This window comes from Mytilus trossulus, chromosome 6 (genome assembly GCF_036588685.1).
Source record: "Mytilus trossulus isolate FHL-02 chromosome 6, PNRI_Mtr1.1.1.hap1, whole genome shotgun sequence".
Taxonomy (NCBI): Eukaryota; Metazoa; Mollusca; class Bivalvia; order Mytilida; family Mytilidae; genus Mytilus; species Mytilus trossulus.
This window is the reverse complement of record NC_086378.1, coordinates 2039930-2066124: the sequence shown is the minus strand read 5'-3', so window position 1 is coordinate 2066124 and position 26195 is coordinate 2039930. Positions and strand designations below refer to the sequence as shown.

The 26195-nt window shown below is 31.7% G+C and overlaps 1 protein-coding gene across 2 annotated transcripts in view; it reads left to right on the top strand.

The window, feature by feature from the left end:
- Positions 1-26195, top strand: part of LOC134720582 (putative uncharacterized protein DDB_G0277255) — a 118887-nt gene that overhangs the window by 21422 nt on the left and 71270 nt on the right. The window contains exon 4 of one of the 2 annotated variants that reach the window (XM_063582916.1): positions 11502-11624. In XM_063582916.1, the coding sequence (XP_063438986.1) occupies positions 11502-11624 (123 nt within the window). Of the gene's footprint in view, positions 1-11501; positions 11625-15144; positions 15446-26195 lie in introns of those variants that run through there. The other variant, XM_063582917.1, reaches the window with a different exon arrangement.

Genomic DNA, 26195 nt, shown 5'->3' with positions numbered 1-26195 from the left:
GTATGACGTCCTTTTTCACTGAACTAGTACACATTTTTGTTTAAGAGCCAGCTGAAGCCAAACTCTTGGTGCACGATTTCCTCTCTCTCTGTTTTTGGCCTTTGGCTGTTGTCTGCTCTATGGTCAAGTTGTTGTCTCTTTGACATATTCCCCATTTCCATTATCAATGTTATATCATTATTTTACATATCTGTTGCTTTTTAGCTCACCTGGCCCAAAGGGCCAAGTGAGCTTTTCCCATCACTTGGCGTCCGGCGTCCGCGTCCGGCGTCGTCATCCGTCGTCGTTAGCTTTTAGAAAAATCTTCTTCTCTGAAACTACAGAGCCAAATTATACCAAACTTGGCCACAATCATCATTGGGGTATCTAGTTTAAAAAATGTGTGGCGTGACCCAGTCAACCATTCAAGATGGCCGCCACGGCTAAAAATAGAACATAGGGGTAAAATGCAGTTTTTGGCTTATAACTCAAAAACCAAAGCATTTAGAGCAAATCTGACATGGGGTCAAATTGTATATCAGATCAAGATCTTTCTGCCCTGTAATTTTCAGACGAATCGAACAACCCGTTGTTGGGTTGCTGCCCCTGAATTTGTAATTTTAAGGAAATTTTAATGTTTTTGGTTATTATCTTGAATATTATTATAGATAGAGATAAACTGTAAACAGCAATAATGTTCAGCAAAGTAAGATTTACAAATAAATCAAATGTCCAAAATGGTCAGTTGACCCCTTCAAGAGTTATTGCCCTTTATAGTCAATTTTTATCTATTTTTCGTAAATCTTAGTGATCTTTTTACAAAAATATTCTCCTCTGAAACTACTTGGCCAAATTAAATCAAACTTGGCCACAATCATCATTGTGGTATCTAGTTTAAAAAATGTGTGGCGTGACCCGGTCAACCAACCAAGATGGCTGCCACAGCTTAAAATAGAACATAGGGGTAAAATGCAGTTTTTGGCTTATAACTCAAAAACCAAATCATTTAGAGCAAATCTGACACGGGGGTAAAATTGTTCATAAGGTGACGATCTATCTGTTCTGAAATTTTCAGAAGAATCGAACAACCCGTTGTTGGGTTGCTGCCCCTGAATTTGTAATTTTAAGGAAATTTTGATTTTTTTGGTTATTATCTTGAATATTATTATAGATAGAGATAAACTGTAAACAGCAATAATGTTCAGCAAAGTAAGATTTACAAATAAGTCAAATGTCCAAAATAGTCAGTTGCCTCCTTCAGGAGTTATTGTCCTTTATAGTCAAATTTTAACCATTTTTCTTAAATCTTAGTTATCTTTTACAAAAATCTTCTCCTCTGAAACTACTTGGCAAAATTAATCTAAACTTGGCAACAATCATCTTTGGGGTATCTAGTTTAAAAAATGTGTGGTGTGACCCGGTCAACCAACCAAGATGGCCGCCATGGCTAAAAATAGAACATACGGGTAAAATGCAGTTTTTGGCTTTTAACCCAAAAACCAAAGCATTTAGAGCAAATCTGACATGGGGTATAATTGTTTATCAGATCAAGATCTATCTGCCCTGTAATTTTCAGACAACCTGTTGTTGGGTTGCTGCCCCTGAATTGGTAATTTTAAGGAAATTTTGCTGTTTTTGGTTATTTTGAATATTATTATAGATAAAGATAAACTGTAAACAGCAATAATGTTCAGCAAAGTAAGATTTACAAATAAGTCAACGTGACCGAAATGGTCAATTGACCCCCTAAGGAGTTATTGTCCTTTATAGTCAATTTTTAACAATTTTCATAAAATTTGTAAATTGTAATTAACATATTCCACAGAAACTACTGGGCCAAGTTCATTATAGATAGAGATAATTGTAAGCAGCAAGACTGTTAAGTAAAGTAAGATGTACAAACACATCACTATCACCAAAACACAATTTTGTCATGAATCCATCTGCTTCCTTTGTTTAATATTCACATAGACCAAGGTGAGCGACACAGGCTCTTTAGAGCCTCTAGTTTTAGTTATTTTGAATACATTGGCTTTAACCAGTTTAATGTCAAGAGGTCATAATATGTCCTTTGAGCCAGTATGCTCACATTTCATTTAGAAAGCATTTACTAGAATCTGTAAACATTGCATACAAAGTAGGTCACTGTAACTTATGTTAAATGCAACTGTCATTAACAACAGTGAAGTTTTATGTCTTGATTCATCAGATACTATTAGCAATAGATCATTTAATTGGATTATGGAATGTTTGTTATGAATGATGGTATGGGGTTTATCTGACCTTGTTCATCTGATCTGGACCTCATTTTTATGGTTCATTGATGAATGTTTATATTTGAAATTCAGTCTGTTTCTCAGATTCTATATTCAGTATGGGATATGAAATTCAATGATGAGAAGTAAAGCAGGTAAGACATTTCAGCTTTCTTTTTATTTTCAAAAGTATCTTAAAGATAGATAAGAGCTACCCAAGCCATATTTCAATTTTGATTAGGATCAATGTTCAGTATCAGTTTCTTTAATGAATAACATTGAGTATTGGTTCAAACTAGGGTACGGGTGTTTTGTAGAATCTATATAATGTGTATACTAGTATATCTGTCTCACAGGGCAAGGGATCTCCTAATCTTGACCTCTATGGTTCTATGATAGAGGAAAGTTTTCCTTTCATATCAAGTACTGTCAACAAAGGATTCAGTTATGAAAAAGTACTTCCAAGTTTGCACTTTTATAATCAAAACAAACAATAATACAGGAAGACATCTTGTACATGTATTGGACTTGAAAGAGAGTATGAGACTTTCGTGTATCATGTAAGTGGAAAGAACATTGGGTTAGAATAGCACAATCCTAAGAATTACCTGGTAATTAATCATATATTAAAGTAATAATACTAATTACTGTGTCTGTCATCACAATTAAAGGTATAATGGGAAGTTGTTGTTCTCTCTTTCTACTTCCTACTGATTTGGCATTCAGTCAGATCTTTGTTTACTCTGGAAGAAGTTAATTGTTTTATGAATGATGTTAATGAGGGTAGATAGCCTTTGTACCTTAATATTTCCTAAGTTTTATTCCATTTTAAAAGTTTTCTGACATAAATACTTGTGATTTCTTTATAGATTTCTCCTATAGGTCTGTAGACTCTATGTAGCTATCACCTGAACATTTTCATTCATAAAACATGTGTACACAGGTATACAGGCTACAGCTGTTGCAGTCTATGTAAGTAATATTAAATCTTTTGATCAGGTTTGATGTTTAAGTGAAGGCATTTGCTAGTACTGATCAAAAGTCTTTAAAGAATAAATGAGTTCGCTCACTAATAGACCTGCCTGTTTATATTACTTCACTTTCATTTTGCAAATGACCCATTGGTAATTTATTTAGATGTTGAGTCTGTTAATTTTGAAATGTTGAGGGTTCTGGATTTCTATGGTTTGCTATTTTGAAAATAAATGCTGTCTCAAATATAAGAGTCATATACTGTAACCCAACTTATTTTCGCGAGGGATCTATTTTCGCAACTTTCACGAGTAGGAAAATAACGCGATAATTAATTGTCGCGAATATGTAAATAACGGATCTTTCCTTATTCAACTACGTAAACAAATTTGAAAATAGCGAAATTAAATGGTCGCGAAAAGAGCTAGTAAAGGCTAAACGCGAAATAAAGTATCCGCGAAAAAAAGTTGGTTTACTGTAATTTTTATCCTCTTGTAGCTCAAAATGTTTGCCTTAGTTGTACTGAATTGTCTAGCCTTGCCTCTAGGAGTCCATAGTATCGAGATATTTATATGTGTCAATCATTAACTTGCCTAGACTGGCCTAATAGTGAAGTTAATTATTTAATATTTCCCTGAAAAAATCATGAGTGTGTCACACTTTAAATGTCCTTTTTGTCACGACCAGTATTGTACTTTCACCTGAGCAGATCTTTAGCATGTCATGCATTGCCCTAATGGCCCAAGTTGTCATGGTAATTGACAACTTTTTCATGTCACATAGTTAGTGCCTTCCATGCTCAAGAATGACTTTAAGCCTCAGCTGCTAGGCAAAAGGGGCATTAAGTGTTTCCATTGGATCCTTCCTTCCATCCTCCCTCCTATCCCATTTTTGTTTCCTCATTCTGAATTTTAAGATTTCCTCATTCAAACTTTTTGAAACTCATACACAATACTAAAGACTCTGAGATTCAAGCCTTTCCCTTGGTCTGAGTTTTTACTCTTATTGGTGGGTTTGTTTACTGTTGATACCTTTTCTATAAATACTATCTCTAATTAGATGACCTAGTATGTTAAATAGGTAACACAGTTGGCAATGTGATATTGGCAAAGAATCATTTTTGTCACTCCCAAAGTGTTAACAATGGTAAAGTAGTGATACAAATTCAGGATGTAGGTTGAGATTTTTTGTGTTGGAAATGGCAGAATTCTCTAAATTGAAATTACAGGTAGGGAAACAATGCTTGTTCCTCATTAATGGGATGTGATGGAATTATTAGAGAAAACATTATATAGGGTAATTAGGGTGTTTAACTGTCTACCGTTCAGGATATACATTATAGCATGTGTCTAAAAAATGTGAGAATAAGATGACTGAAGATGCATCATGTCAATTAGATTCTTAATGAGTTGTAAAATTACTTTCTCTCCAGTTGCCATATCAACATAATGTTCAATTTTCTATAAGTATCAATAACACAAGTTTGCAATTACAGAGTTACCTCCCCTTTACAATCAGCCTCAGCTAAGTTATTATTTTTGCAAGTTGATTTAATTTAAACAAGAATAGTAAGTGGTTCTACAGATTGATTAAAAGTGTCTGTTGTTTCTGGATTGGCTTCAATTTTAGAAAAATGGAGAAATGTAAGAATTTAGAAATAGCAAGGCATTCAACAAATATGTAAAATCAAATCAAATCATTTTATTGGTGTAAAATCCAAATGTTTGAATGTTACCAAGACAAACATGAAAATATGTATGATCATGGACGTCATCAGATATTTTATATTATATTCTTGTTCAATCTTCATAGAAATTATATACTGAGATTATTTATGGTATTTTTCTAAAATCCTGTACATATGAACAAGAGGAGATATGTTATATATGTAAATAAGAGAGCAGCCAAAACAACACAAATACCAAGAAGACAACTAACAGCCATGCTCTTCCAGACATAGTATCAATCAGTACACCTCCAATAGATTTTGGTTAGAGACCCATCATAAATAGAGAAAAGCATTTCCTTGTATCAGGCAAAAACAGAAGTACATGATATCAAAAGGATGAAGAACTAGAAGTTTTCACAACTGTATTGGCAATTCTAATATTGTAGTGTTACACCAATGTCCTATGCTAGAGGGGGGGGGCCTTCAAACTTGTTAATCCTCCCATACTCTGTTTTTGTATGTCCCAAGTCAGGAGCCTGTAATTCAGGATATATGGAAATACAGTGACAAGTTTTTAATGTTCATCCATTTAGAAATTACCATTCCAGATTACATAGATTTATATGGTCTTTAAAATTATTTTGTGCTGTTGGTTTCAGATAAACTTTAGTATTCGGTCAAACTCATACTTTATATTGTGTAACATAGTTAATTATTTTCAGTCAATTATTACTATCTAATAATTTGGTTTAATTTGCCTTGTGTGTGGCCTATTTCTCTATTGACAATTAATATTGGAATCACCAATCGACCAAACATCTGATCTTCTAATTGAGCTCTTTTCATATACAAAAATACTTACAAAAATAAGGGGATGAATTGCATTTCTATCTTCCACTTACAAAAATAAGAATAAATTGTGTTTATAACTTGTGTATGATAACTGTGTTAATTGTTTTCCCAGTAGTCACAGAAGATATAATATTGTGCAGTCATCCCCCTATGTTACAAGTCCTAAGTATGTAATAATGGGTATTATCTGAAGTGTCAATTCTGTAAAGTTAGGCTCAATTAAATCAATGACAATCAGCCATTGAACATCTGTACCTAATGTGTTTACCATATAGATTGACTATTCACTCAAAATTGTGCAAATATGGAAAACCAGTAAAGATTTAGGAAATTTAGATTCTCTTATATTTGACCTTGCTGTGTTGGTTTTTGTCGGGCCTCCGACTTTTGTCGCAGAAAGCTTGACAGAGGGATAGTGATCTGGTGGCAATGGCGGCCTTAGCTAACTTCTTCAAAGCTTTATATTTTAGAAGGTTGGAGACCTGGATGCTTCATGCTTTGTATATGGATGCCACATGCTACAAAGTTTCCGTCAGTCACATGTCCAATGTCCTTGACCACATTTTCATGGTTCAGTGGTCAGAGTTAAGTTTTTGAGTTTTGGTCTTTTTTTTTATTATATGCAATATAGATCAACTATATCGGTGTATGGAAATATTTTATGATCAACATGTCAGTTGCACAGGTTTTATTTGACCTTGACCTCATTTTTATAGTTCATTGCTCTGTGTTAAGTTTTTGTATTTTGGTCTATTGTCTTAAACTATAAGCAATAGGTCAACTATATTTGTTGTATGGAAAAATTGCATGGTTCATCTGACATTAACCTCATTTTTATGGTCCATTGTTCAATGCTTAGTTTTCTTGGTTGATGATTAAAGTTTATGTGAACATTGTAATTTAGCTTTATATTAAGGACTATCAAGATAATATCAATGATTAGTAAAGGAAAGAAGGCAATACATTTTAGCGTGTGCATTCTTGTGTTTATTTTACAACACCTTATTTTATTTATAAAGACCGCAGTTTACAATAATTGATTCAATGTGACCTACATGTTTCTGTTGCACTGATTAATAACAGTCAAAACTGTTGCCACACTAGATCACTGTGACTTACATTTACATTGCTGGGAATTTAGCAAAGAATTTGCTACAGTTAAAAGGCTTGTGAGAGACTGTGTATTTAGGTCATAATTTTAGGAACTGTTGATTAATATCGCATAGACATTTTATTTAAGTTCTTAAACAATGAAGACACAATAAAATATGGTCACATTTTAATACCTGTGAAAGTACTGCTTGCAATGTCATCGCTCATATATAAAGCTGGGGAAACTATGGTTTAAAATATGATTTACGGCCCCACAGATTGTCATCATAATGCTTATAAGAAACATAAGACTTTAATTTATCTATATACAAGACTGAAAATTAAACTTTAGAATATATTAGGTGTATATTAAACATCTATAGGAGACAGAAATATGGGTTGTTGGTAAACTTTCCTATGAGAATATTGGATTTACTAGTAATAGAAAGGTAAATCTTGTACTGGTGACATTTATTTTGATGTGAACTAAAATGGAAATCAGAAAAACGATATATGTTTTTATTGCCAAAATTGCAAAGGAATATCTATACATTGCATTTTAAAATTTGATTGCATTTTTTGTATGCAACATTTACTGAAATCGTTATAAATAATCACACATTCCGCCCACATTAAAAAATGCACACATAAACTTTTGAATTTACATTATTGCAAATGTGATGATGGTAAATCGGGAAAAAACAGTATTCACTAATGGGTTTTAGAAGAAGCTATAAATAGCCCTGATAGATCAAAGGGAAAGCGAAGTGGTGACATTGGCACTGTAGGTGATAATCTCCCTTTAATGAGCCCCGTAAATAGTCTTAACTCCTGCAGAGAGAATTATTTCCTCCATGATAAATAGATAAGAATAGTTGAAATCATCTTAGTGTTTTATTAATCTTCATCACAACAATGAATGCTTTAACAATCTTAATAACTCAGACTCTTATCTTACTGCCTATTAAATTAATTGGAATAATTTGCCTATTTCAAGTTAGGATAACAAAATATTGATAAAAAGAGAAAATTAGAGATAAATTTAGTGTTGTAACAGATGTATACAATCCTGGACTCGTTATACAATTATAGATGTTAAAATTGTGTATTGTGATTTAGCAGTTATTGGTGAAAAACGGAATAATATTATCACTGGGAAATTAAACATTAGAATACATTAGTGGATATTTAATAGTTATAGAATAGGAAGAATACTTATGTTGATAAACTTTTCTATGAGAATATGGATTAGAAATGTAAAAACTTTTACTGAAAATAGTTACATGGAGACATTTGTTTTTATGTGAACTATTATGTAAATGGAAAAAAAGAAAAGACAGTCTGGTGAGTTAGATACTTTGTAAACTTTATGCCCCTCTCACAAAATTGCATTTATCTGACCCCTTTGTTCTTTAATCAGATAAAACAATTATGTAGACTTTTTTCCTGCAGATATTGACCCAGTTTTTGGTAAGCTGTTGCAAAATGAAAATTTATAGGTTTGTTTTTTTCTGTATGTAAATATTCATAAGTTTACATGTTTGTGTTCACAAACATGTATTTTTAAGAGAAGTATATAAAAGTAAGCATTTTAGAATTATTTTTACTTTCAAAATAAGTGAATTTAGACAAATTAAATATTTGATAATTAGAATGAAAGAGCTATTAACCATGCTCCATAACCTGCAATACACAGATAAGTTATACTGATATCAGATTTGTGTGAAGAGGTGGGGTTGCTTTCCTTTAGCATAGTTTTTTTCTCTCACTAGCCTTTGTCTCAACTTTTTAAACAGGGCATCAAAGAAAAGATGTATTATGCATGGTGAAAATGAGATGAAATAGTTTTTTAAATGCATACCAAGATAAGCTTTAATATGTATGGTGAGAGTTAAAATTTACAGTGTGTCTTTCTATGTTGTGATATTACGCTATTGTTTCAGATAAGGGTGAAGGTTTGGTACCATTAAAATGTTTAAACCTGCTGCAGTTGTTTGCACCTGTCCTAAGTCAGGAATCTGTCGTTTGTTGATGTGGTTCATATGTGTTTTTTTGCCTCTTGTTTTTATATAGACTAAACCGTTAGGGCCCTTTATAGCTTGCGGTTGGTGTGGACATCACATATTTGTCAGCTCTATTGTTTATGGCAGAATTATGGTGCGTTTATACCTGACCACAGTATAGATTTTTTGGTGGTACTTTGATATTATGTGTTTCACACCACAAAATGGGTTTAGCCAATTAATTCAGTCCCTCCCTATAATGATGGACTCTCCCACACTCACAAGGACCTGAACTCTTTATATTAAAAAAACATGTTGGTGAAAACAAAGATTTAGATTTGTGCTCTACTGCTTAGCGAGCCAACCATATAAAAACTCAATGATATTGATAAAGATAAATCCAGAGCTTATCCCTTATAATTAATCGACGATTTTCAATTGACTAGGCCTTCAGGTTATAGTGTCACCAATGTAGTGGAGCTAAATATAAAGACTGAATTATTTAGGTTACAGAATTGGTATACACAAATTAAACTTTTAATAGAATTGCAGTTGTCTCCCTTTTTATAAAATTTAATTTTTATAATTTAGCTGCTAAAATATTTTCTTAAGACAGTTAAATATAATCCTTGATTTTATTGAATGTTATTTGTTTTAATAATGTTATTGCCATTTCAAATGTTTATGTTTTGGTGCCCTTAATTGGAGTAAAATAATCTCTTCTTTTTCTTTTTCTTCTTTTTCCTCTTCTTTTAGGATAGACAGTTGAATTCTATCCTTCTAATTAAAGTATTGTTAATGTGAACTCTTGTATATTTCTTGTCTTTGAACTAATATAAAAGGGTTAAACATTAATTAAAAAAATGTTTAAAATTGTTGATTTTTACATGATTTGACTGTCCAATTGACCATCTATCAGCAGGTTATAAAAGATAAATTATTACTGTTAACATCACTTATCATTCACTATGAATTTGTAAATAAACAGTGACTAGCCAGTGGTCACTTAAACATCCATTTGAGTTCTATGGGAGATAAAACTAGTAGATAAGACCCCTTCATCATGTTCATAGCAGTAAATTATCTATTAAAAACAAGTATGATATCCTTTATTGTCCTAAGTAATAAGTTAATGAAATTTTATATTGACCATATAATACTTCCATGGTTTCCACATATTTGATTCTTTAATGTATAATTATGAGCATTTCTGAGGCTTGATGTTGGCATGAATGATTCAGAGGATATGTTCCAAGTCTTATCTATTGTTCGTTCTTAATTCAGTCTTCAAAAAGAAGATCAGAAACTTCTTTGCCTTTTGATGACAAACAAATAAGATGGGTACCTTATAAATTTTTCTTTCCTTATTCATTCTAATTAAATCTTAGTGCCTATAGTTGTTAATTTCAGAGTCATTTTGGTCTCTTGTGGAATGTTGTCTCATTGGGAATCATACCACATCTTCTTTTTTTATATCAATTTTCTTTACCATTTAATCCAGAAAGCCACCACTCCTGTGGTACTTTAGATATATCTAAGATTCTTTTCTGAAAGTTTTATTACTTTGCTATCAACAAGGTTTAGGTTTTATTTTTTACATCTGGTGTTTAAAAAAAACAAGATCATGAAAAGGAGTTAATAGGAAAATAATTATTCCACACACATGAAAGAAAAAACTTTCTTTGCAGAATCTTAAACAAAAACAAAGTTAAGTGGAGGATATAAGAACTATGTTAATTAAAACGTAATTATAACAAGGACTAGTTGTCTAGATAAACTTACAAATTTCTACTGGTTTGTTTACTTTGAACATCAAACAGGGAACCATATATCGGCTGTAACTTCAGTTTCTCAATGGACTTGCTGTCTACACCAAAGATTTGTTTGAGCTGTTTATTTTTGTATATAAAGGTTTTGTGTAAGAAGCAAGTGTGCTTATATGTAACTTAAAAAGACTGGTTTTGATTCTATGGTTGATACAATGTAACTTCTTGTCGGGATATACTACTAAAATTTGCAATGTGAGCAAACATGAATGAGTTTGAGTAAGTATACAATGTAAATGACGTTATGACAGTAGATAAGCAGTAAGGAACTTTTACCAGAAAGCTTTGGGTATGGATAAAAAACCATCCAAAAACTCTTGCTTCACATGTAGCATGTATTGTGTTGTTCAAACCATTGGTGATAAATAGTTTAGATTCCATTTGGGAAAAAGGGGAAAGATTGTACAGTTGGAACATATCTGTTGTCACCTGTGAAACAGATATTTCTTAATGGTCAACCAACTCGTGATGCTACTGTAAGATTAACGAAGGGATGATTTGAGTATCACCACTTGAAGCTCTTGGTTTAATTTGTAGAAGTATATATTTTTGTGCATCAGTTATTGAAATAATTTGGTCTATCAGTATATAATAAACATGATACAGATACAGCTGATTGGTAAGGTTGCTGTCTGTTTGATGTATATCCCAAATCCCTTTTTATTTTCAGCCAAGTAATTCCTTGTGAATATTTTCACCACATTCAAAAATCATGATTAATTTATTGCCTGTTACTTTTTATCTTTATTTTCGTTTCATGTAGAATTATTTTTGTTTCATGTAGAATATATATATAAATGTATACATTATGGTTATTTCACCACAAATTCATGTTATATTTATCTAATTTTAGGATGTATGCTGTGTTTAGGACGTTCAAACTACTTTAGATTTAACCATCCACAAGAGGCCAAGAAGATCAAAGAAGCATTGCCAAACTGTAGAATCTCCTGTGCTCCAATTGACTTTCTTCAAGGTTTGTTTTATAGTCACTGAACTTTGTAAACAATTAAAGATATTAGATCAGTCTTCAATAAAAAGAGAAGGGGGCCTCAGTTGTTGATTGGTCTAATAGTCCAGTCAAACTAAGATTTAACCTAAAACTAATTGCAACAGAAGATGTTTTCGTTCTAATCTATAGCATTATGTCCTTTATATGGTCCGAGACCACCATTGTCGTCCCTTGATTTTCGTTGTTCACAAATATAGTCCCTAGTGTTGACAGTGGGTTACTTGCCATTAATTTTTATACCTCTTCCAAATTTATTTCTCTATGTTCAATGCCTCAAATTGCAAGTAGGGGGATGAAATTACACTGTAAAAAAATTTGGATCCAGAATTTTAAAGGAAAGTAGTGATTTGGTCCAGCTGAAAAAGGTTGAAAAAGAGCACTTTGGAAGCTGTCAAAAGATTTCAAGACGCCCTAAACATAAAATTGTCCATATTTTGAGTTAGAGTCGATGAAGTTTTCTATAAATTTGATATAATTTGTCCCAAAAGTAGTACAACACACTGTAAAAGTTTCTTTGAGAAAGCGCAGGTGGGATTTTTTTTATTTTCATTTATGTTCTAAAAGAAATGCACTACGAATTAATTGTGTTCTCGGACCATATACACAGAAAAAAGTCCCATAAAATCTAACTTGAGGAAAACTCAAAATCAGCATTTTAATTTCCTATGGAAATTAACATTGAAAGGGGAGATAACTCTTGCAAAAATTAGTCTTTTTTAAGTAGTTTATCTACTGTTGCAGAAAATTTATGCTGAATCTAACCATGTATTTAGGTTTTGGATATTGGACCATAAAAGGTAAATGTCCAAATTATTAAATTTTTAAGTTCTTAGAACACATTCATTCTGTGTCTGAAACCTATGCTGTGTCAACTATTTAATCACAATCCAAATTCAGAGCTGTATCAAGCTTGAATGTTGTGTCCATACTTGCCACAACTGTTCAGGGTTTGACCTCTGCAGTCGTATCAAGCTGCGCCCAGAGGAGCATTTTATTCTGTTTCTGTGTTTTACCATGGCTTTCTGTATGTTACCTATAAAGGATTATAAAGACTGTTTCATCCCTAAAGATACTAAGCTGTATGACATTAGCTTTTGAAAAACTTTGGTACCATTTTATAATAATAAAACCAGATGCTTCGCAGGGCGTAGCTTTATACAACCGCAGAGGTTGAACCCTGAACGGTTGGGGCAAGTATGGACACAACATTCAAGCTGGATTCAGCTCTAAATTTGGATTGTGATTAAATAGTTGACACAGCATAGGTTTCTGACACAGAATGAATGTGTTCTAATGAACTTAAAATTTTTGTTTTCTCTTAGAGCAATTCACTATGCTGTTCAATATTAATCCTCTCAAAATAATGTTTGAAGAAATTTTCTTTTTATTTATGAAATTTCAAATGAGAAAAATTGAACCCAATTTTTTAATCACATCCCCCTTTCCCTTATTCCAAAACTAATCTCAATTAAAATATTCTAATGGAGTTTGCAACAATAACTACTCATTTAAATACATCATAAAATAAACTGTAAATAAAATGTAAAAAAACTGCTTGTTATCACTGAATGGTAAAGATTATTTAAATTTATCAGTTGGTAGTAAAAAGTGAATATACATTGTATATTGTATATAACAAAGATTTAAGTTGATTCTGGACAAAGAAAGATAACTCCAATTAAAAAAAATTCTTGCAATAAGATATTTCTTGCTTACTATTTTGGACAAAGAAAGATAACTCTAATTAAAAAAAAATTTGCTATTTCACAATATTGTGAAATTAGATATTTCTTGCCATTGCACAATACTGTGCAATTGAAAAGACTTGCTATTCCACAATACTTAATATAATAATTTTAGATCCTGATTTGGACCAACTTGAAAACTGGGCCTATAATCAAAAATCTAAGTACATGTTTAGATTCAGCATATCAAAGAGGCCCAAGAATTTAATTTTTGTTAAAATCAAACTTAGTTTAATTTTGGACTCTTTGGACCTTAATGTAGGCCAATTTGAAAACGGGACCAAAAATGAAGAATCTACATACACAGTTAGATTTGGCATATCAAAGAACCCCATTTATTCAATTTTTGATGAAATCAAAAAAGTTTAATTTTGGACCCCGATTTGGGCCAACTTGAAAACTGGGCCAATAATAAAAAATCTAAGTTCATTTTTAGATTCAGCATATCAAAGAACCCCAAGGATTCAATTTTTGTTAAAATCAAACTAAGTTTAATTTTGGACCCTTTGGACCTTAATGTAGACCAATTTGAAAACGGGACCAAAAGTTAAGAATCTACATACACAGTTAGATTCAGCAAATCAAAGAACCCCAATTATTCAATTTTGATGAAATCAAACAAAGTTTAATTTTGGACCCTTTGGGCCCCTTTTTCCTAAACTGTTGGGACCAAAACTCCCAAAATCAATACCAACTTTCCTTTTATGGTCATTAACCTTGTGTTTAAATTTCATAGATTTCTATTTACTTATACTAACGTTATGGTGCGAAAACCATGAAAAATGCTTATTTGGGTCCATTTTTGGCCCCTAATTCCTAAACTGTTGGGACCTAAACTCCCAAAATCAATACCAATCTTCCTTTTGTGGTCATAAACATTATGTTTAAATTTCATTGATTTCTATTTACTTAAACTAAAGTTATTGTGCGAAAACCCAGAATAATGCTTATTTGGGCCCTTTTTTGGCCCCTAATTCCTAAACTGTTGAAACCAAAACTCCCAAAATCAATCCCAACCTTTCTTTTGTGGTCATCAACCTTGTGTCAAAATTTCATAGATTTCTATTAACTTAAACTAAAGTTATAGTGCGAAAACCAAGAAAATGCTTATTTGGGCCCTTTTTGGCCCCTAATTCCTAAAATGTTGGGACCAAAACTCCCAAAATCAATACCAACCTTCCTTTTATGGTCACAAACCTTGTGTTAAAATTTCATAGATTTCTATTCACTTTTACTAAAGTTAGAGTGCGAAAACTAAAAGTATTCGGACGACGACGACGACGACGACGCCAACGTGATAGCAATATACGACGAAAATTTTTTCAAAATTTGCGGTCGTATAAAAAATGTTGAAAATAAATGTATCAAAAATAATACTTGTCATAGAGGAATAACTTTCAAATTTTTAAAACTTAAAATTATAAAAAGATAATAAATCATGGTTTGAAAAGAGTAGTGTACTTTTATAAAATTTAATAATAAAAACACATAAATTAAAAAAATCATTTCATTGAAGAAATTCTTACAACGAATTTAAAAAATCAAAATTGAAATGGAATTTAAATGGCTGTCTCTTTAAAGTTTGGGTAGCAGAATAAATAATGCATTTGAGTAATAAATATGACCTTATGACTACCAGAATAGAAATCTACTGATATTACATCATAGATTACTTAACCAAAATTGAATTTAAAATATTCTGTTTACATTTACATATCAAATGAATAGTGATAAAAAACCTGTCTATCTTTACCTTGTATTTGTACAGTATACATTACACAAAATAGTTTAGATAATTAATGAAATGAATACATTATTTCTTGATGACATGGTTTTCATCAAACATTATTAAAGTTTAAAGTTCTCATTAAAAAACAACCCCTGGTGAGCCTCCGGTGTATTGAAGTGTATCATAAACATTTAGTAACCTGATTTTTACCTGTGTATACCTGCAATCATTCATGGATTTTATAACATAGTTTTGCATCCCCCAATTTTTTTCTGGATACTATATTTTTATCATGGAACCTCCAAAATCAGGTAAGATAATTTTTTTACCTTAAGTATAGTTTGTTTGTCATACCTGTACCTCGTTAATCTACAGGTGTGTTCAAATGTACCTCAATATGTGGTGTATATATCAAAGAGATTTGTAATATTACAATTTTGAAACAATTTAATGAAAAGTTTAACGAAAACTTGTAAAAAGACAACTCTTAAAACTTACTATTTTATTTAAATTACCTTTCAAAGTTAATTTACAAATATGTACACTTAGAGTTCAGTCAGAACTACATGCCTAAACTTTAATCTATAAATATTTTAGGGATTAAGTTTTGTAGATTTATAATGTAGATATAACCTTACAAAGATATCATACGACCCAGGCCTTTATAGAGCAGAAACACATGAATAGTCAAAATATATCAATGTTAGATTATAAAGAAAAACAAGTCTTTGATTTCCTTGTGATGTATACTCAGTATCTATAAGGATTTATCTAGTTGTGTGGTATTCTAGTTTTGTGATCGAAGGCCTTAGTTAAGCCATATTGGGTATAAAAGGGCTTTCAACAGTATTAAATAACTGAATGAAGTGGTTCTATGGAAGCTTTCATCTTATTTTTGAATGCTTTTTCAAGTAGTGCAGAACAGCTATAATCCTAATTTGAACACAATGATATGAGGGTTTTGTCCCATCTTAAACTATATACTTTTCAAATCTTAACTAGACCATGGATGACCAGACTAATTTGAACTCCAGTTTGTGATGCCATGTGTTGGAACTCTTTGTCATCAACATGCAGTCAATATCTTTTATTGTTGGATTGCTGAATTGTCTAAAATGTACCCCATGTATCTTGTTTTCTGTAGGACAAACATTTCTTTTCCTAACTTTGTTGTATTACTCTTTTATGTCTTATATTTATTTGGCTAGCAATTTTGTTAATATATACTGGCCAATTTTCTACCCTTTTTTGTTGAATTGCTGTCTAATTGCACTCTTAGAGTGTTGGTTGGTGATGTCATATCAATATTTTGTTGTTTTATCTCTGAAATGACAACTAACACTTCATTTTCCAAGTTTTTCAAATCTAATAGAAGCCTAGATAATTAGAGAATTTTGATATAGGGAAGTTTTGAATATGAAGAGAAGACAAGCAGAAAAAAGTATTGCAGCCTTCATTGGTTAATATGAATACATTTTTGGGGGGGAGGGTGTGTTAATTTTAGTGAGACAGCAACCTAAGAAAACAATAAAACCAAGAAAGAAAAATAATATAGGTCTAGTATAATGTGCTATGGTGTATACTATTCTAAATGATGTAATATTATGAAAATTCAAGACGAGAGACATTCCCTAATGTTTGTGTTACTAGTACATAACTGTTTATACTGCCTTGTTACATGTGTAACGAGAACAGTGCCGTGTTACATGAATGACTAGTGTCATAACAATTTCTACTTTGTTAAATCAACTTTTATGTAAAGATCACAATCTAATATAACCATATATAGCCCCTTAGGACCCCAAAATATCTTGTTTATAATAATGTATTTAGAATAAATACCTTAAGGGGCAATAGAGAGATCAAATATTGAAGGGTGTGACAATATTATTAATAAATATTGACTTTCCATTATTAATTTCTGATGGGGCCAAATAAGAAATCTATCAAAGAACTTTGTGTTGTAATTATTAATGTAAATTTAACACCTTTAATATAATTATTTAAACGTCCTTTGTTATGCATGAAATTAGTACAGAAGGCAGATTAAATTATCCCTTTGTCATTATTCATGTTGTATAAGTTCGGTCGGTGGTGTTTATATCGTGGTTAAAAAATGTCAGATGCCTATTAAACAATTTTTTTTTTTTTTAAGTTTTATCAATGCTCTTTTATTTGTGATGTAAATATTCTTTTTTGCCAATTAAAACCTAATTGTAAACAAATATTGAGGTAACACTGGCACAGGACTTTTCTGTACTAATTTTTCTATAGAAAAATTTGTATAGAATGTGCAGATTACATGTGGGGAGTTATTTTATCAGTTTGAATCTTCATCAGATTTAATATATTGTGTCACGTAATTTGTATCTTTGTTCCTTTACCTGACGATCTTTGAGATGGATTACATGAATTAGATAGAGTACCATACTTAATCTTCTTCAATTTACTATTTATCTAGTAGGACTACTAGTTTAGGGTTTGAATACCGTACCACAATAACACAGAGACTATTCATCCTTGCACATCACAGCGTGTATATCATTGTGATATGAAGTATTATATAATAAGGGAGATAATTTATCACCTTGTCTGATACTTATCAATAGTGTCAAATTTATATAGCCTACAGAATAAATGAAAATGTCAAAATTTAAATATTTAATACTACAATGAGGGTATTTGTGATATCCTTTATTATTATTGTTTTTTATGACAAAGAAAATTTGAATTTTAAAAATCGGAAATAAAAGAGCGTAACACGGTTTCTATTGTCATGTGATTTGTAACTGTATACATGTAGTGTATTATCCTTTGTCAGATTAAAGGCTAAGAGAATAAGATGGATTACAAGTAGAGACTTTTAACAGTTATGCTTACAATTCTGTACAATACATATCATTTAATTACTGGGTAGAATCAGGCTGCCAGCAAGTTCATACAGTCTAAAATGCAGGGGATTTAAAGATCTTATGTTGATGACAAATAAGATCTGAGTATTAGGTTTTTTACTAGCAGGAAAACTATAACATGGTTAAAGTGAAGAATTAAGGACAGTTTTTAACTAACAGAAAATATGAACATAGTAAGATTCAAGAACTGAGTACATAGCAATGTTATGAAGTATTGGATATGCTCATTTATAAAGACCTTACAGTGACCTACCCTACAATTCATTTGCCCAACTTTTATGTTAATTGGTCCCTTGTGAAAAGTTGTCTCATTTCCAATTTTTCCTTTCTTCCAATTAATAAGAAATAAGAACTAGTTAAGGGGTTGAATATTGTACCTTTTTTGTTCATAAATTAGGCCGTTAGTTTTCTCATTTGAGTTGTTTTACATTTGTCATTTCAGGCTTTTATAGCTGACTATGCAGTATAGGCTTTTCTCATTATTGAAGACGGTTAATAATAACAATGGTCACCTATAGATGTTAATTTCTCTGTCATTTGATTTCTTGTGGAGAGTTTTCTCATTGGCAATCAAACCACATCTTTTTTATAGGTATTGTAATCGATAACTTCATGAAAAGTTACCTACCCTATGATTACTCACATTATGTTATTTGGTCTCTTGTGAAAAGTTGTCTCATTTCCAATTTTTCCTTTCTTCCAATTATTAAAAACAAGAACTAGTTAAAGGGTTGATTACTGTACCACTTTTGTTCATAAATTAGGCCATTTGTTTTCGCATTTGAATTGTTTTACATTTGTCATTTCAGGCTTTTATAACTGACTATGCAGTATAGGCTTTTCTCATTATTGAAGACGGTTAATAATAACAATGGTCACCTATAGATGTTAATTTCTCTGTCATTTGATTTCTTGTGGAGAGTTTTCTCATTGGCAATCAAACCACATCTTTTTTATATGTATTGTAATCCATATCTTCATGAAAAGTTACCTAGGAAGCAATATATTATTCAAACATAAGACATTTATTGTCAATCATCTTTATCTTACAATAACAGGAAGTGATGGATATTCATGAATGAGATAGTAACCTAGTGACACAAATCTACAAAGGTCATAGAGAGGTCAAGGTATAAGCACATGGTGTTTTTTGTAAGTTTGTTGTTGCTGGATTCTGAGTTGCTTCATCCTCTAATTTCACAGCTCAGCCATTTTAAGACTTGCCATTATGTGTTAATATTATTCCCATATAGTAGAAGACAGCTGTATTGTCCCTATGAATATGAGTATTAAAAATTTAGGGATATAGGTTGATGAGAAGCATTTTTTGGACTAACTATTGTTCCCCATTACTTATTCTAAAATAATTTTGAAGAATGAGTTAATAAGAAATATCAACAGTTGATTAACAAATAATGTAAGAGGCAACTGTAAAGAAATTTTATTATGAGGCAAATCTTGAAAATGTCATTTATTTCTTGAAATTTGCTCTGATATTAATCTTTATATAATTGCTCAAGTCCTTTACAAAATCTTGCATTACTATAAAAAAAGACAAATTCTATTCATTCACAGGCTACAAAATTACGCTCAAAATCCCTTCTGTTCAATTTAATCTGATAGTTTTTCATCGAAGTAGGTCTGACAAATGATGCATTAGAATTATAAGGTTAAACCAGGACAGAAGTCACAATATTAACAATAACGTTTTGTAGTCCTGTTTGATCTGACAATTCTGGTGCTCATCCTTTTATTTATGGTAACAAATCTGTCTTTTTATTTAGTCAACTCCCTAACGTTTGCTACCCTTGATCAAATATTTAATCTGCTAAGCTCAGGGGTGTTAACTTACAAAAGAAGCTTTAAACTAGTATCTCAATTGTTTGTAAAACAATTGAAAGGTCTTTCCTGTAAAAGTGATGTTTTCGTAATGTACTTTGTACGACCTTTCGTTTGATATACGACAAGCAAACCTTCTGAAACTTTTCGCTTTTTACACATAATGACCTCATCCGCCTACATTTTTGAGATTGGAAGTATGATATATGCAACACAGTGTAGATGAGCTTTCTTTTGATATGCGACAACGCGTTGTTCAAGAAAGTTTGATTTTTGCACTTAATAACCCTATCCAAGTAATTTTTGAAGGTCGGGAATTTGATATATCAAATGTACACATCATGACCTTTCATTTGATATACAACAACCCTATCGTAAAAGAAAATTTATTTTTTGCACTCAATAACCCCATCCAACCTATTTTTTTGGAGACGTCAATTTGAAATTTGAAATGTACACTTTATGCTCTTTCATTTGATATGCAACAACCTTACCATCTGAGAAATTTAATTTTTTGCACTAAATGACCCCACCCGTCCCCCTGGGATGAAAAGGGTGTTTAAAATTTTCATTTTTAAGTAGAGTTTATTAAGACCTTCAATTTGATATATCAGATGACCCCATTTGACAAAGTGCAAATAATGATGCAATATCAACGATATAAATAGAAGTTATGAAACTTACAAAGTTAATGCAAAACATAAAAATTTCAAAATGATTTTTTTTGTGTTTTTTCCCATGGAATGTTTTTGGTATTTGGTCAAACATATAACTATGCCAACCTCTTCAATTTCTTAAACATTTTAAGTGGTAAGCTGTTGTTGATTCAGAAATACATGCCGCCGCTCGCAAAATTTCAAACTGCATTATCTCTAAAACGACAGCAGATATCTCAAATCTGTTAAATGGTAAATGATCTACAGTTAAAGGACAACATCATAGAAAAAGAATTGGGACAATTTCAATGTTCACCAAGGTCACAATTAATCATCAAATATATGATGCAATACCAAACTTGAGAACCGGAAGTCGTAGAGACATCGGACTATCACCATTCAACTCAAGACCACTTGACCTTTCAAATATCACAAGGTCAAGGTCATAGTATAATGTGAAGGGCAAGGTGAAATTTCATCATGACCTGACATTGACTTCAAATTGAAGGTCTTGAATTACTGATCATCTTTTCAGTTTATAGTAGGTTGATATCTGTTACCTTTAAAAAGATATACACAAAATACTATACTTTTAATAATCATCCCGTTGTAACTTTTGAACAGACGGTCGGACATTTTTGGGCTTATTATATAAAATGTAGAGTTCGTCGAGAGGAACATTTTATACGCTGTATGTAGGCAGCAAAGTCTTATCGTTTTCCTAATATGTAAGCTTGAAATTGCAGCATAATTTTTTTTTGCACTCTGTGACCTTTGACTTTGGGTGCATATTGAAGGTCACATGAATTAAAGATTATTGGTGAAGGTCCCAAGTCTCTACGACTTCCAGTTCTTGAAATAGATTTTTTCTAAAATTGTATACAAATTTTCAAGGGGAATAACTCCTTATAAGGGTTAATAACAAAATGATTGTATATGTTCATTAACATTGCCATCTGTTCCTGTACATGTTGCCGTTTTCAAATCGATTCTATCTCTAACATTTTTTGAGAAATGAGCAAAGGAAAGAAATTGTTTCAAGGGGAAATAACTCTCAAAGGGGATGATGAAATTCTATGCAGCCTCATATGGTAATACATCATGATGAGATGTACCTATTGTCCAAATAAGATCATGATATCTTTAAAAACAACGAGGGGGGGCCATGTTGAAAAAAATCAATAAAAGGGAGATAACTTCTAAAGGGGATGATAAAATCCTACACAGCCTCATCTGGTAATACTTCATAATGAGGTCTACCGATTGTCCATATTTGGTTTTGATAACTCAAATAGAAACGAGGGGAGGCCATGTCAAACAAATGCTGGATGAAAAAAAAAAAAAAAAAAAAAAAACATGCGAAAAACAATAAGGTCTTTCCTCGCGGAGAGGAAAGACCTTAAATACAATTTGTAATACAATATGTTAAAGGATCAAGACAATGTTTGCACATATTTTAAGAAAATGAAATCTGTCAGGATTAAAATTTGCAGCATTTTTTTGAAAGAAAAGAATTTAAGAAAAATATTTATATAATGGTGGAAAAAAATTCAAACGGAAAAAAATTCAAACTTGGTGACATGTTTTTCTTCAAGATATTTCTATTGAACTATGGAAGTACATTTGAATGTAAATAAGGTGAACACTTGTTATAAACGGGAAGCTTATCCTTGTTAACATGGGACCTAAAAGGACTGCGAAAGTTTTCAAAGGCTGACCAAGTTTTACAAAAACATACATTAAACCAGGGACAAACAATCTATCTTATGTTAATCCATATTATACTTTGAGTTACACCTAGGTCATTTATAGACCTTTCTGTTCTGTTAAGCTGACAAAACATATTTTATATTGTCTGTTCAAAAGTTATAGCAATTTTTCTTTGCAAAACCAAGTGGTGGTACTTCTTTGTGGCATTGATTAGTCTATTTGCAGTGGCAGATCCAGCCATTTTAAAAAGGTGGGGTTCCCAACCCAGGACAAAAAGGAGGGGGGGGGGTTCCAGCTACATGTTCCCATTCAAATGAATTGATTGTCCAAAAAAAGGGGGGTAACCCCCCTGGATCCCCCAATGATTTGTGCGCAGCTGAAGCCTGTCTCCAAGTGCTTGATTCTCTTGCAAGTAGTGGCTGTTGTCTGCTATTCGGTCGGGTTGTTGTCCATTTGACACTTTCTGAATTTCCATTCTCAATTTTATTACAATGATTTTTTCTAATGTCAGATTTGTTCAGTTTTGGTGTGTCCACGGGTGTGTCAGTATTTCTAAAAACATTCTTCATAATATCATGAATAGAAGTCCATGCAAACATATGGAAATGATATTGTTACTTTTATTAGTAATGTAACATCACAGATATGTAAGTGATACCTGATCATTGTAGATTAAAGTCAGAATTGTTTTTTTTTATAATAAATGGTAAATTGTGTTTTCATGATGAGGTTTTATATGGAAAACAGTTCAAAAATTGTAATTTGACCTGCAATCAAGATCTTTCTGTGGAAGATATATGGATGCATTAACTTTACAAATGAAGGCTTCAATTGATTTAAACATTGCTTTTTACTGTCACAATATATTCCTTTTGGATCCCTTTAATGACCCCCTGCTATGTTGATATTTACAACATTATTTCAGGGTCTTTACTCCCACAAACGCCAACCCAGCATTCTTGTCTGGTAAAATTTATAGTTGTGGTTTAGTTTTGTTGATATTTTGTTTGAAGATATTAAATGGAGAGGTGTTTAAATACCAACTTAACATTAATGTTAAATTATGCACAAAAAACAACCCAAAAACACTAATATTAAAAAGAATCATTTGAAGAAATAGAAAAAAAGATATCTTGAATTCTACTGCTGACTTTTTTGTAAGGAATCTGTGAGACGTTTCCTATATACTTTGAGACTTTCTATCAGAATATGTATTATTGTCCTGAAATATGCATTCTATTTTCAAGCAAATGACTATAAACTAATGTATCGCTATTTTACGAAATTTTCCTTAGATCTTGCTGACTAATAATTTCCTTTCTCAGCGGACTAGAGTGATATGAAAAATTGTCGCTAGAAACTAAAGGGGCTTGTGGCATTGTCAATGAAATTGACATGAAAATGACAACCTTGTCCTAGGTAAAATAGCAATAAACAGGTTATCATTGGTCATCTCAACTTGATTGCTTTTCTCAGTTTCGCTGTACAGGCTCAAGTGAGATATTCAATCTTGTTGAGATGAACAACGGTAATCTATAAGGATTAGTATAGTAGGTTTAGTGTTCCTTTGCTCATATCAGTCTGCAAATTTTGAAATACTTTATAAAGTTTTGTAGCAAAGCTTTATCAAAAGAATTTATAATGTATATTTTGCATACAAATAAAGATAATAATTTAGTGAAGATGATATAAAGGATGGCCTTTTTAGATGAGACAACAAGGAAGAGGGTCTTTATAATCCCGGACATATATATAAAAGAAATGACTTCGAAAGACTACAAAACTAAAGACTTTTAAACACTAGTTGTCTTTGTCAAAACTAAAGTTTTTATAATCCAGCACTATTATATAAAAGAAAAGGTAACAAAACTAAAGACTTTACACCATTGTATAGCAGTTGACAGTACATGTCACAATTTTGTCTTTAGACATTTAATATAAAGACCACATGTCAGATGTCTTGAAGGAAATTATTCCTATTTAATTGCCTCACACATCACATAATAATGCAAATCTCTTATAATTATAGTGGGGGTATTAGGAACATACAATACGACAAGGTCAGATGTTAACTCCAGGTGTGGGACTTACAAGGCATTGATCCTGAGCATTTATAGGGACACCAGCGAATACCTCACATCAGAGTAAAGGTCATTCAAGGTTCCCTGGGAAAGATTATGGAGTTCAATCTTATAAGTAAAGCTAGGTTACCCTCTGTTACACCATCTGAAAAGACAATTTTAAAATATTTAAGAACATATTCAAATTGTATTATAAGACTTAATAATATTTAGGGTCAAAAGTTTAGAGAGAAACAGTGACTAACTGAACTTATATAAACATATAAACAACCCTTTACTGGAACTCTGTCTGTCTTTGTCTTGTCTGTCTGTCTGATTGAAACTGCAATTATTAAAAAAAAAAGGCTTTGAAACTGCTGGTCATATATGAAATAACCAAAACAAAGCTATGGAAGATGAGATATAAAATTGTTTTGTGTAATTCTATATTTAGGTCTGAATATGAAATGTGTTATTTTAAACAAAGTCCTTTAAGGTTATCAGATTCTGCATACTTATATGGTGACTGAGCATGAATACTATCTATATTTAATTACAGCAGAGTTGTATATAGTGCTTTAAAAAAGTATATAAACTGATTAAAAAAATATTATGCTTATTAAATGATATACTTTATGGAGGCTTTATCTTGTCATTTGAAACCATTACGAGACAGGTCATTGTGCTCAGAACTATACCTAACATAATTTTATATATATTTGACCTTAATTAAAGGTCGTAACACTTCAACCCTCTGTGGACAACATTTAAATAAGGTATAATTTTGAGCACACTGACATTTCATGTTATGGTTTGAAATGACAAGATATAGTGTCCATAAAATCTTTTATATTTTCCATGCTCTGAATCACCATGTCTATTATTTCCTTTTTGAGTCTTAAGTCCATGAAAGATAACTGCTTTGGAAACAGTTAACAGGGTATGTTTAATAGCTTGACATTCAAAGTCACATAAGTTTGAGGAACCATTGAATATAACATTCAATCATCTTAGTCTCTTTGTGATTCTTCATGGCTTCTCTTTTTGAAGTGGCAAATCCAAAAGTGGGAGGGGTGTTTTTCAAGAGGTTGGAACGCCCTGGAACTTTTGAAGATCAATGCATGTGAATAGGGATATATATTTGGAACGTATTGGCTGTATCTACTCTTGTACTGTCATAACTCTGAAGTTCTATCTGGACCCTATTTTATAATGATAGACTGCTATACTATTTATAGCGTAACAAGTTTAGACTTATACAGATAACAGGTTGTGATCAGAATATAGGTGGTGGGGAGACATTAGAATTAGGGGTGGGGAAACTTACCCTTCAATCCCTTAATACATGTACTTCTATTTTTGTATTCCACTTGTACCTGGCTTTTTAAAGAAGATGATAAATTATACTGATGAGGAAATTTTCAGTGAAACCAGACCAGTGTATACCACAAATGCTTGCAGATGTAGGACCTACTGTTTGATTGTGAACCATGCATCAAACAGACTAAAGACATACTGTGTTAACATCATATATTACACACAAACTACCTTTGATCTCTGTGTGCTTGTGTTTTGTAAGCTATTGGTATAGTAATAGTGCAAAGCCTCCTGGATATACCCTGTAATTTGAATGTACAGTAATTAACAATAATCTGTTTAATTATTCAATATTGTACACAAGGCTGCTTACTGCCTCTATACTGCTTTGCAGTTGTAAACTTGATTTTAAAGATTTATACCTTAGTCAATTTATTCATTAATGAGATGTGGGGAAAACAGAAATTAAATAAAAAAACAGGTTGTGTAAAGTAATAAGGCCATTGGGGAATTGTTGACATTTTTCAAACTAAAGATAGGAAACATTTTATTTGAGGAGAAAGGATG